Consider the following 13,881-nt stretch of genomic DNA (forward strand, 5'->3'; position numbering starts at 1 on the left):
GTGGGTGCTCCTTTTTTTAGCAGGGGGAGAGTAACTGGCCCATTTCACCCCAGCAGTGTCTGTTCTGGTGGCTGTCTGCTGGTATTCATTTGCATCTTTTTAGATTGTGAGCCCTTTTGGGACAGGGAGCCATTTAGTTATTTGATTTTTCTCTGTAAACCGCTTTGTGAACTTTTAGTTGAAAAGCGGTATATAAATACTGTTAATAATAATAATAATAATAATTTTTCTCATTGATATTTTTATTGTTTTCAAGCATTGTAAGATGCCTTGGAGCTTCTCGAATAGGAATGAGAGGTGGAACAAAATGGTTTAAAAATAAGTAAGAAGCCGTATACAGCTATATCTAAAACATAAACAATAGAAGAAGTTTAAAACCAGTAAAGAGTTCTAGCACGAATATTAATGTCCTGGTGCTCCTTACATAAGATGACATGCTTGTTGCCCCCAAGCCATGGTTTCCCTTCACCATGGTTTAGGTCAGGGGTGTCAAACATAAGGCCCGGGGGCCAGATACAGCCCACAGAAGCTTTTTATCTGGCCCTCAGGCTCTCAGCTGCTGAGCCATACTGTTACTGCTGAAAAGGAAGCCTACTTGAAACCTGAGCTCTCCCATATCTTGAATATGATCAAGATATGTATATTTCCTCCTCTATCATTTGCAGCTAATGAGTTCCCAAGTGAGAAAAAGTGCTTATTTTTGGTCATGACCTGTTTAATGACATCACTTCCTGCCTAATGACATCACTCTCGGCCCTCAGCAGGCATCATGAATGCTATTCGGCCCTCTGTATGAAATGAGTTTGACACCCCTGGTTTAGGTGAAGTCGTGCCTGATCAACTTTAACCAGGGTTAACACAAACTACAGAAAGGGAGAAGGTGGGCGGGATTTGGACAGGGAGCACTTGCTCCTCTAGCCAAGTGCCAAGCACAACATTCCATCTGCAGGTGCCCATCGAAGGCTTATGGTGTCGGCGCAAAACACTCACCTTCTATAACCTGAGTAACTTGAGATTGGAAGTTCTCAAAATTGAAAGGGGTCAGGAAGCCAAGCGACCCCAGGTGGAACGCCATGACCGGAGGCACGCTGCCCTATCGGGAAAAAGACAGGATGATTGTCACAAGCAGCAAAATGCTTTGTGCGACTTTATTTTCCACACTTCTATCCCACCCTTCCTCCAAAAAGCTCAGGGTGGTACGCATGGTTCCTTCCCTCCTTTTTCCCCTCACAACAACACTGTGAGGTAGGCAAGGCTGAAAGATAGTGACTGGCCCAAAGTCACTCAGCAAGCTCCATGGTTGAATGGGCAGTTTCCACAGCAATCTTTGTAGCAAAGCACTTCCTCCTCTAGCAAGTAGAGGTGCCTTTATATGAGGCTGCCTGAGTCAGAACCCTGGCCTACCCAAGTCAGGATTGTTAGCACTGATTGGCAGCTGATCTCTGGAGGGAAGGTCCTTCCCAGTACTAATTGCTACCAAGAATCAAACTCTCTGAGACTGCCTGCAAGCAGAGACTCATTCACTGAGTGATCATTCCAAACCACCCAAAATGCTTGCCTAGAAAGATGGCTAGACCAAAGGTCCCTGACCCCAAGTAGTCTCCATTTATCCCTTTATGCAAACCAGGACGATTGATTGTTTAGGAAAAGACTGGTGGTTTTGGAAAGATACTAAAGGCTGAACCCTGGAATCAAAGCCTGCAGTTAACTAGTTTTACTAGCCAGTTAATTTGTCTTATTGTACATTGGTTGTATACAATGATATTTAGCACATATAAATATTTCCACCTGCTCAGCCCCGCTCCTCTACCTCAGAGGCAGGTGTTCTCAGTAAGCTGCACAGCCACATGGACACTCAGAGCTCAGCTGAACCAGAAGTTGGTGATGACATATGACATCATCATCGAACGCTGGAAGGTACCACACCACTGAGCAGCTTCTGAAGGGGTCCGCACAGCCGCATAGACCATAGCTCAGAGGCACCTCAGTAGAAACTTTTACCTAGTTGGTGGTGCCAAAGAGGGCCACCAGGAAAGATCAAGGGCAAGGACCTTGGGCCTGTTTATTTTTTAATGTGCTTTGTCTCATACTTTCACTTCATTTAATCAATCTTTTAGATTGATTTTTAGAAAAGTGGTATAAAAATATAGTAAGTACATACACAAGTTCTCTGCATGTTTTGTGTTTATGTTTAAGGTCTTTTGTAGTCTTAAAACACTACAACAGAAACATGTTGGCTATTAGCTCACCGGGAAGAGTGAAGAGGCATAAAGTAGGGTCCCGTCCCCTCCCAGGCAGATGATAAAGTCTATCTGATTGGAGATATCATCGTAGTCTAAAAACAAGAAAACATTTTTTTAAAATGTTAATACCAATTCTGTCAGTAACATGGATGGAAATACTGATGAAAACGAACAAATACAGAACTCTTGCAGGGACTATCGGGCCATAAGCTCCAGCCTCCTGCTGACTATATCCATTTTGCAACATCTCTTCCGTCTTTAAGGAAAAAGACAGGATGCTGAAATGAAGGGTACTTCTGAACATGTACAGAGTAGCTCTTCTCACCACCCACACTCAGAAAATGCAGGCTTTACACACACATTTGGATATAAGGGGGAGATTTTCATTCCAGGGAACCTGGCAGCAGCACATCCACTCTGGTTTGGTGGCCCCTCTCAAGAAAGAAAGAGAAAAGTTTTAGATCCAAAGGTGGTGACTACCTTCGCTAAAAGTGCAAAATTTCTTTTTCACTGGTCCAAAACTATCATCATGAGCAATGGCCGGGTCTTCCAGCACTTTTTTCTCAACATAAACGATCATGTTGTTGACCTAGATGGAGAGAAGCAAAAACATAGGAATCGTTAAGACATCTTGACAAGCTGGGGAAAATTGCATCTAATTGCATCTCAATCAGCAGTGCCAACACTGGCAGCAAGCCTGCCCCACAAGTTTAGCTGCTTCCCCCTTTCACAGCAGTGTGGCCAAATTTTAAAGGTGTGGTAAAGATACAGCTCATCAATTAAGAAAACCAAAGTTGAGACATCATGTGTACTATGTGTAAGATCAGCTGAGGTCAAATGAGAGGTCCTGTTCTGTGGCCTACCTTGAGCAGATATTGAGCTGTACAAAGGACAAGGGTGTTCTCAGAGGTGGAAGCAGAACTGTGGAATCCCTTCCTCAACAGGAATTAGACAGATTCCCCTCTCTAAGATCCCTAAAGCTCAGTGGTAGAGAGCTTATTTTGCATGCAGAAGGTCCCAGGTTCAACCTCTGGCAGCTTTACCCAGTGGGGCTGGTACTTGCCTGAAACTCTGCAAAGCTGCTGCCAATCAGTGTTGACAATACTGAGATTGATGGCCTGAGGCCCAATACTGACTCAGTTGGAGGCAGCTTGCTATGTGCAAAAGGTTAGAGAAAACCACAGCAATCTGGTTCTGCCGTGCCATTGGAGAGGGGGAAAAAAAATACACGTGCATTATGACATGAGGGTAAAACCAGTTGAACCAGTCAGTTTCCTTCAAGGAGCGATGGGGATTGCAGTTTCATGAGGACACAAGACTGGATTATGACTCCTATCAAGGAGGCCCAATCCAACGCGTTTTCAGGCTAATCTCCCAACATTCACTTGGAACTTGGGAAAAATCTCCTGTCTGCCGTAGCTACAGTGACAATGTAGAAAACACAATGCAGACCTGGCGGAGGTGTGAGAATGGGAGAGTGTCAGAACAGAGGAAAACTGCACCTATGATACAAAGTTCCCAACATATGCACTGGTTCTATTCCAGAGACCCGTCTGGAAGTCAGAAGTGCCATGTGGTCATGTCTAGAGGTATTCTGGGCACAGTGAGGTCACACACAGCCTCCCCATGCCTCAGAAGGTTTTAAGAGGCACTTTCAATTTCTCGGCAAACAGGAAGTGCCTCTTAGAGGCCTTCTGAGGAGGCCTCCTCACTCCTCAGAAGGCCTCCCAGAGGCTTCTGTGAGACACTTTCAGTTTTTTGGTTCCGAATCTGCAGATAATGAGGATCCACTGTATTTGCAAGTAAGAAGTTTCAAGAGATCCTCCAATTGGAGCCTTGATGCCCGAGAGGGTAATTGGCTGGGTTGTGCACTACTATCAGCTCAGAAAAATTAAAATGCGGCACCAAGAATATTCCAATTCTGTACCTAGAGGTATTGCTTTCTGATGAGTAAGACAGAATTACAGCCGAAGTTTTACTGAACACAATGGTTTACTTCTGAGTAAAATAAATAAAACTGTTTTCAAACACCTCTGTCTTTATATAAACTACGCAGATCAAACAAATCTGCATTCCCTACTCACACACACTTATTTTTTGAGTGACAGGAAGAGAAGCTACACTGAAGTACCACCCTCAGCCACTCCTTCAGTGGAGACTACAGCAGGCGCTGCCCACATGATTCTGAGCATATTTTTGTAACAATAAGGACCAGGGACATGTGCTTTGTTTTTAAATGAAAGCAAAGAGTTTTCAGAAGCCAAACTTTAGGTTACTGCACCAAAGAAAATAAACAGATGATTGTGCAAAGTTGTCTTAGAGCAAGCCAGATCATAAGCTATGTAATGCCCATGCTGATTGGTGGTGCTCTCCAATGCTTCAGTCTTTCCCAACCCTACCTGGAGGAGCTGCCAGGGATTGAACCTGAGACCTTCTACATACAAAACAAGGGCTCGATCGCTAACCCAAATTTCCACCTACCTCTGAGAGATATATGCAGAGTTCTTTGAAAGGCTGCAGGAGACTGGCATCCCGAATTTTTTTGATAACGAGGACACTCTTTGGAGGTTTGTTCCATGTCAACCGCTGGCTTGCTGGGTCCTGAATGTGCCTGCAGAGGTGAAGTCAGAAAGAGAGAGGTTGAAATTTGGAAAAGCCAAGTTAAATGTTCCTTTGATGAGAGCATTGGCCAATTTATGCACTCACAGACCAAGATGATTGTGCTTTTCCTAGAGTGGGAAAAAGTGATTAATGTTTTTCTTTAAGTTGCTGGTGGAAGACGGCATACATTTAAGTGCCCCCCCTCCATCCACAAATCATCTAAAAAATTCTTTGCACACAGAGTTGTCGGAAAGAGAGCTCAGCCGGCTTTCTAACCCAACAGACTGTTTTTCTACACGCAGGGAACTAGGAAAGAATTTAACGTATGCACAGGGAAGAATTTAAAACATGTGATTCTTCTTCAGCTGCATCCTGAAACAAAGGCATTCCACAAAAAATCATTTTCACCCAATCCGCTCAAGACAGGTGTCACCAACAAAAGCAAATACTTTGGACTCATGATTCACAATGGCATAGAAAATATCAATTATGATGCAATAAAACGTACTATATATGTAAGTACATATATTTCTTCCTCTTTTGCTGCAACATGGGAAGTTCCCAGAGTTAAAACCTGTTTTAGGTTCCCTCTCCTATTCATTGCAACACAGATGCCCAGAAATCATAATACTATGTTTGTTTATTTATTGAGTTGGTGACTAAGAGACAGCGCTGTCAATTTCAACTACCCCGATTTCAATCTTGCCCCTGCCACAAACTCCCTAGGGGGACCATTAGGGGAGCTACTTCCTCTCAGCTTCAGTCTTCCCTGTCTGCAAAATGGGCATAACAACACTTACTGATCTTACAGAGTTGCTGTAAGGGGGACATCAGGTTGATATTTGTGAAGCAGTTTGCACATTGAGAAAGGACTGTACAGACATTACATTTTATTACTCTCATCACTTAACAGTTTGATCCAAAGGTTTACTCAATGAGCGCTGTGGTTTCCAAAAGTGTCTGTCCTCAGACTAACCCTCCACATTCACCACAGAACCTGTACACACTGTAGGGGGATCCTGTGCCCTTTTCATTCATACAAGATGCTGTTCCCTCGCTTAGGGGCTGCACTGTAGCTGCATTGTAGCTATAATGCATTGTAGCTGCATTGTAGCTACATTGTAGCTATAGAGGGGTATAGAGCTGCATTGTAGCTGCTGGAAAGTTGGATAGGATTGAGTCCTAACTCAGCAGAAGGGGGACAGTTTCCAAACCCTTTGAACTGCCAAGTTCACCAGATAGCCATGAGGTCAGTCGCTCTCTCACTCTAATCTAGCTCAATGGTTTGTTATGCAGATAAAAAAGGGAGGGCATGGAGCCACCCTGGCCAGCATGGAGGAAGGGCAGCACCATATGCTCAAAAAAATATTAATTGATATTTGGCCCCGGCACAGAAGAGGGATGCCAGACAGAGACCCAGCACTCATTTGGCTCTCTACTCATTGCCACCTTGGGAATTAGCCCTGGCAAGGGAACAACAGGGTTAAATTTTTTTGAAATAAATGAAAGATAAATAAAGCCAACAGGCTTTGGCCTCATGTTTGGGAAGGCTCCGGATCCGTTCCTTCCTGACACCTGATGCTTGCAGGGTAAACTTAGGTATAAGTTGGACACAAACACTCCAGGAAGGGAAGTAGCAGCTACCAACAAAAATGCAAAGTGATCCAAATTGAAGCCCAAAGCACAGAGGCCCTCCTTTGGGGATGGATTCTTAAGTGCTGGAGGAAGTAATATCTAAAAGAGATGGGAGATCCCCATGCCAGACTTTACATTTGTCAGCACTCAGCAAGGAAGCCACAACATCGCCATACAGGGGGTTACAGGTTTCAAGTTGAGGAACTACCTTTTGTCGACCAGGAAAAAAGCAACAGATCTAACAGTTTGTACCTGGGCACAATTAGTCTGGGCACCAAGATGCTGGGGGCCATGCGCCCCCCCCCCCGGGGCACTCTCCTGATGGCATATTAGTGGTGGCCACTGCCAGGGGTATAGAGGATCACAAGTCTCTTAAACACCATACCTGCAACCCACCCAGTCCCTTTGCACAACTGATCATTTAATGACTGCCACTTCCCTACCAAGAAGCCCAAACCACTGCAAGGCTCACCCCACCACCCCAAAAAGTACACTTGTAAGGCAAGGTGGGCAAATGCGCTCTCTCTCTCTCCCCCTGTTCATCCTACTCACCACTTCCAAGTGGAGCCGTGGAAGGGGCGATCGCTCACAATACGCTGAAAAATCTTCATGGCTCTTGCTGAAAGTCGGACAACAGCACGCTGTGAACTCCAACACCAGAAACGGCCTCGGAATAATCTCTGTTTAAAGCCCTAACTGCTACCTCAGACAAAACATGACAAGACCGAGTTGAGATAGGCACAAACGGGACTGACTGGCCAGAAAAAAGAAAAGATTAGCTGTTTTGCCAAAAAGTCCACTGTGAAGGAGGTCGAAAGAGTGCAAAAACTGCCAGATTACAAAACAAAAGAAACAGAGGAGAAGGACAAGAAGTGTGTACGCAGCATATTCGTTAAATATTCCTTTTGTTCCTCTGGATCATTTTTTTGCATAAGATCCTCTTATATAAAAAAAGCTTTAATTAACACCAGACGTCTCAGTGTGCCTTCACGTGTAACCAACGCTTGCTATCGCAAGCTTAATCTTGGATTGGGTTAAATTCCTCTTATGAAAAAGAAAGAGGGACAGCATACACATTTAACCTATAGCTTTCAATTACTGGATAGGGAAAAAGAGAACTGAAAGCCGTGCACGCTTAAAAAATATATATTCAGTTTTCAAGCCAGCCGGCAGCATTTAAAAACGCACTGCTGCTTTGCACTGAGAAGAAACCGAGTACCTCCCTCTCTCACCGGCTGTTCTGGATGCCGGCTACGTTTGCTGTCTAGCTGGGCAATTAAGGAGCTCTAAGTGCCTCCTGCAAAGCCTCTGGGCCGGTCTAATCGCAACAGGCTGTCATTATATTGTGCAACCCTGGCTCGGCCCAGGGGAGGAGCAGTGGCCCTGGCAGCATCTCAGTTGCCAAGAGCGTGTGATTAAAATATATGATGTAAGTCCAAAGTTGAACATGGTATCGTCCTTTAACCCCTGGGTTCCCAAAGCTCTGGGGTGGAGAGTGTGCAATACGTACAGGAGACTGGAGGCAGCCACTGGGCAAGCTGGGGCTGGAGGGAGGAGACACGGCCTCTGCCCTTTCAGGCCAGGCGTCTGACGCATGCCAAACACATTCTTAGCTCTATCTCAGTTCCTGCAGAATCCACCTGCCAGGACAGGGCAGAATCGTCATATGCCCACCTGCTAGGTGCTCCACAGCTCCTCCCCTGAAACGCTACAGATCCTTGCCAGACTTTCTCATTCCCTTGCAAAAACTGGCCAGCAAGCAAAGGGGAGGAATCTGAGCCAGAGCTGGGATCAAAGTTTCCAAAGTTGGAAAATTCAACATGAATTCCAGGGTTCCATGAGGAGGAACCCTGGAATTCATGTTGAATTTTCCAACTTTTGAAACTCTGATCCCAGCTGGATCAAAGACACTGGAGAGTTTTCAAGGGAAGCTGAACAGGTTTCTCAAAGACAAATGAATTGTATGTACTTCATTGGTCCTTTAGAAAAAAAAATCCAAAAGACACAATCTTGGAACTCTTTTTATTAGGACCTTAAACAGGCAAACACGTACTCCAGAAAAAGTTCACCAGCTTAAGCAACAAACATGGGGGAAAGGACTGGGCATGCTGTAATGACCCTCCTACATCTAAAATGCAGTTCAAAAGGAAGAACAAATACATCCAAGAGTCTTGTGACAGCCATAAGATAAATTTCAGCATAAGCTTCCATGGACAACTATTGCGGAAATAAATGAGTTAGTCTTTAAGGTGTCACAAGGCATCCGGGTGGCACTGGGTCCAACAGACTAACGGGATCCTTCCTCTGCAGAAGGAAGGAAGTAAACTCACGACAAAAGAACTATAAAATATATGCTGTTTGTCAGAGCTGGGGTTTATGAATCCCTGCAGGGGAGAGAATAGGCATGAAGGGAAAGAAGTGAGTGTGCCCCAAACCGAATTGCTCTTCATCCCAATCCAGAGATCACCCCATGCAGCTGTGAGTTTGTTACCACAAGCTGGGATCTCAGTGTGGTCATCCCCTTGTCAGACAGCTGACGCTTGGCTGCTGGGGGCTGGCTGGGAGAGAGCAAACAAGGTCAGGGCTTCTTGGAAGAACAGGGCCTCTACCACGCTTCAAAGGGGCTGACCCCTGCATCCCACATTTTTTTGTTTTGGCGACTTAAAATCACACAAGACGAGGAAGAGGAAAGGAACAGAAATAAAAACATCGACTTGCACAAAAATGTCCAAAGGTACCAGTGCTGAATGCAGGGACCCAAAGAGGAAAGCACCTGGTCAAGCTAATATTAACCACGACTTCTCTTGGAGTGTCCCGCTCATGGCAGCACTGACTTGGTTGCTTAATACCAATTTTACTGCCTTTTTCTTCACCTTCATTTCCAGATCAACATTAGCCAAACAAAGAGGGACACCACACACACACACAGACCCAAAAGTGTTGCCTTCTGGAAGACGGGAGAAAAATATTTCAAATCCTTAAAGCTGAACTGGACCCAGTTCTAACTGGGGGCTTTACAGTCCACTCGAGAGGGGAACAAGAGCAGCCACTGGTCTTCCCAGACAGACTCGATTCATCTATGAAGCTGCTTCTTCCTGGAGTCAAACTTTGAGTCATCTGGTTCAGTATTGTCCACACTGACTGGTAGCAGCTCTCCAGGGTTTCAGGCAATGCAAGATCTTTTTCAACTCTGCCTGGAGAGGCTGCCAGCAACTAAACTTCGAACCTGCTACATGCAAAACAAGACTTGACCACAGGATACTTCAAAGAGGGATATCCTATCGTAAGTAGCACTGACACGCAAGCCACCCATCCAAACTAGTTCAACAAAAGGGCCAATGTTAGAAGAAAACTTGTCAGGAACAAGGTAAGGAGGTAGACAATCCACTTTCCGCTCACTTTCAGTGGGTAGAAAGTGATCAATGCGGATTGCATCTGAAGCAGCTGGAGGGAGTGGCAGCAGCAGTGTTTCTTGCTCCCCCACAAACCACCTCCAAACATGTGTCACCTTGCCTCAAAGATGGGCCACCCGTGGATGAGTACAAGTGCCTTTGGCAGAAAAAAAACACCCTTCCCTGTGCCAGAATCAAGATCCGTTATCAATCATCACCAGGCCACACTGGGCAAGATACCAGAGCCTGTCCGGATGCCACTCTTTCAGTCGGATCTGATGTCACACCAAATCTTTCCAGACCTCTTGGCAAAGCTGCATTTCTCCAGCCTCTTTCCCCAGAGAAACTGCAAGCCCAAGCCTGCCAACTCCCTACCCAGCTCTCCCATCACAGCAACAAAAGAATTAAATAAACACAGCTGAGAAACAATTCCAATTACCCGGTGCCATCCTTTCTTTTTCTAAAAGGAGTGCCCGAGATCTTTTCTTCAGGCCTGCTGAAAACCAAGCTTGTTTTCCTACCTTTTTTCAACATGTACTGAAGGGAAGCTTCTCTTTTTAGTCTCAGCCCAGCTATGAACTCAATGAAGGGCTGCAGGCCAATTCCTTGTCCACAGTTGACACACCCAAAGCTACATATGAAGCTGCTGCCTATTGAGTCAGATCACTGGACCCTCTTGATGCAGGATCGTCTACAACAGGGGTGTCCAAATTTGGCAGGAGGGCCACATCATCTCTCAGACACTGTGCTGGGGGCTGGAGGGAAAAAATTGATTTATATTTAAAATTTGAATAAACTTACATAAAGGAATATATTAGAGATGGAACTTATATGAATGAATGAATGAATGAATGAATGAATGAATGAAGGTCTCGTGATAGCTCAAGGCCTATAAAAGGACTGCAGAAAGCAAAGCCAGCCTTTCCTTCATTGCTGTTGCTGCTTCAGACATGAAACAACAAGCAACAGAGAGAAAGCTCGGCCCGCAGCTCACATGAGAGATCAAACAGTCAGTGCTTACACTGAGAATAGTTCCGTTGGGCCAGTGCAGGCTCCAAGTCTCCGGTGGGCCAGGGGCTCATTGGAGACTGGGGGCTCCCCGCAGGTCAGATTGGGGGACCCCAAGGACCGCAAATGGCCCCCGGGTCGGGGTTTGGGCACCCCTGGTCTACACTGACAGCATCTCTTCAGGAATTTGGACAGAGATGGAGATGTAATCAGGTACTTGCATCTGGGATCTTCAGCACGCAAAGCCAGGTCCACCACTGAGCTGCAACCCCTCCCCTAAGAACCTACAATGCTTAACACACACCAGCTCAACACAACTGCTACAGCAGTCCTAACTTCTGTCAATATCCTAAAAAACGCACAACAGCTTCCAGTAAGTTTCAAAGACTCCACTCTGAACAAGTGCATTACACCTTAACACGAAGCAAGATGGATCAAAGGTCTGACTCACGTTCCAATGAGGGGGGTTGTAGCTCAAATCCTGACCAAATCTACAGGTGGAGCAGATTCCTGCCTGACACTCTGGAGAGCAGTTGCCAGTCAGTGTAGACAATCCTGGTAGATGGGTCAACGGTCTGACTCTGCAGGAAGCAGCTTCACTTAAACGCAATGTCTGCCTTACCACGATTGCAATGATCACTCATTGAGCCCCCTGAAAATACACATGTGGTTCTAAAACAGCTGTGAAAAGTGATTGCCACCAATTTTCCAACCAAACCAAAGACAAGCTTTTGATGTCAACTAGCGCGGGGGGGAAAAAACATAAGGAAACACAGAGAAGATACACCCTTTAAAAGATTATCATAAATGTAAATTAAAATTAAAAACGGAGCTTTGGAGTCTTATTATTATTATTATTATTATTATTATTATTATTATTATTAACAGTATTTATATACTGCTTTTCAACTAAAAGTTCACAAAGTGGTTTACAGAGAAAAATCAAATAACTAAATGGCTCCCTGTCCCAAAAGGGCTCACAATCTAAAAAGATGCCAAGGAATACCAGCAGACAGCCACTAGAACAGACAGTGCTGGGGTGAGGTGGGCCAGTTACTCTCCCCCTGCTAAAAAAAGGAGCACCCATTTGAAAAAGTGCCTCTTACCCAATTAGCAGGGGTCTTACCAACACTGCTGGACTGTCTTAATCAATCCTGACATAAATGCAGAGAAACAAGCAGCAAACATGACATTTTCCCACGTTAAGGTTTAAAATGCTACCATGTGACGGCTCATGCTTGTCCTCAAATATGTGGCCTGCAGATGGGGGGGGCAGCTCCCCTTCCTCTGATGTTCAACAAACAGCATCCCAGGGAAGGAGAGACTGCCAGGGGAGCCATTTCCTATCAGCCCAGAGAGGAAACAGGAACACGAGCTGCTGCATCTATCCCAAGCCGGCCTGCCATCCTCAGCATAAGGCCATCATGCTGAAAGCACTCATTCCTCATTTCTTGAGACCCACCCAGTCCAGCTGCCACCACAGCCAAAGAGGAATCGATGCACTCCAATGATAGCCATAGGTATCAAGGGTGCTCCCACGGCTCTAGTACAGAACGCGGCTGCTCATGTGGTTGCTGGAGCACGTCGGTTTGACTCTGTCGAGCCGTTGCTCCGGCGGCTACACTGGCTGCCGGTTCTGTTCCGGGCCCAATTCAAGGTGCTAGTTTTGACTTTTAAAGCCCTTTACGGATCGGGGCCGGGGTATTTGAGGGACCGCCTCCTTCCCTACAATCCTGCCTGTGCTCTTAGATCATCTGGGGGGGCCCTTCTGACTGTGCCGCCACCAAGAGATGTGAGAGGGGCGGCGGCCAGGAAGAGGGCCTTCTCGGTGGTGGCCCCCGAACTGTGGAATACCCTCCCCTTAGAACTGAGAACTGCTCCCTCGTTGCTAACGTTTTGGCGTAGACCGAAGACGTTTTTATTTCAAAAAGCTTTTAATTGTTGACAGGCTGGCTGGCGTTCTTGCTTTTTATATGAAAATCCACGGGGTTTGTTTGTTTTTAGATTTTTTAATTATTCTAAATTGTTTTTAATGATTGTTTTTAATGTTGTATTTTTAAAGTGTTGTGAGCCGCCTTGTGTGCCCGTTGGGCATAAAGGCGGGGTATAAATTAATATAATAATAATAATAATAATAATAATAATAATAATAATAGATCAGTGGGAGAGCCCCTGCATGGCATGCAGAAGGTCCCAGGTTCTATCCCTGGCAGCATCTCCAGGTATGGGCAAGGAAAGATCAGAGCAGGCTTTACCATGAAGAAAGCTTCTTCAGGCAGCAGAGTGTGGACCAGCTCTTGGGGCAGGGTAGCAGCTCACATAACACCTCCCTCCGTAGACAGTCTGCGAAGGAAGGAAAGCAGAATAACACGGTGGAGTTTTTCCTATTTCCTTCCTAACAGGAAAGAAAGGAGGCGGAGTAGTTGTGCAAGCAGGAAGGAACTGGCAGCACAATTCTAACAGAGAAAGAAAACAGAAAGAGGAGAGAAGGGAGGAGTTGCCAGGCAGCAGACTGTCATAGGTCCAGTTCGCAAAGGCCCCTGAATTCGAATCCCAGGAGAGCTGTTGCCGGTTGCTGTAGATAGCTAACACTGGATCATCAAGGGTCTGAGATTTGCCCATTTAACCACGTTTCTGAAGCCCCTCCTGCCTTGAGAGGCAATTCTGATTATTGCTGGAACAGTGGCCAACCCCAATCCTTCCACAGAACAACTGGAGGACAACTTTGAGAAAATCAGGAAATGATGTCTCTTTAAGGAGAAAAAAAATGCATCTGAATGGAAAAACGCTTCCTAAATTAGGTTCCCATTTGCTCCATGTGCTGATGTGATGCTGTGTTCGGAGTACAGCAGACACCCAGGCAAAATCATCATATTTAAGGACATTTTAAAGACTGAAAGGCAGATCCACCCTACCTTTCTTGGATTGCAAGGGAGTGCCACAACTGGAGTAACATCTCCAAAACCCTTTCCAAGTTGGGTTCTCGGCAGAGCTTCTTCTGA

At 45.6% G+C, this 13,881-nt stretch overlaps 1 protein-coding gene across 1 annotated transcript in view; it reads right to left on the reverse strand.

Moving 5' to 3' along the window:
* Window positions 1–13,881, reverse strand: part of NADK (NAD kinase) — a 53,513-nt gene that overhangs the window by 9,454 nt on the left and 30,178 nt on the right. The window contains exons 4-7 of the mRNA XM_066637168.1: window positions 4,725–4,854; window positions 2,724–2,832; window positions 2,250–2,335; window positions 991–1,093 (exon numbers count right to left, since the gene is read on the reverse strand). Coding sequence (XP_066493265.1) covers window positions 991–1,093; window positions 2,250–2,335; window positions 2,724–2,832; window positions 4,725–4,854 — 428 coding nt within the window. The remainder of the gene's footprint in view (window positions 1–990; window positions 1,094–2,249; window positions 2,336–2,723; window positions 2,833–4,724; window positions 4,855–13,881) is intronic.

Source organism: Tiliqua scincoides, chromosome 9 (assembly GCF_035046505.1).
Source record: "Tiliqua scincoides isolate rTilSci1 chromosome 9, rTilSci1.hap2, whole genome shotgun sequence".
In the NCBI taxonomy this organism is placed as follows: Eukaryota; Metazoa; Chordata; class Lepidosauria; order Squamata; family Scincidae; genus Tiliqua; species Tiliqua scincoides.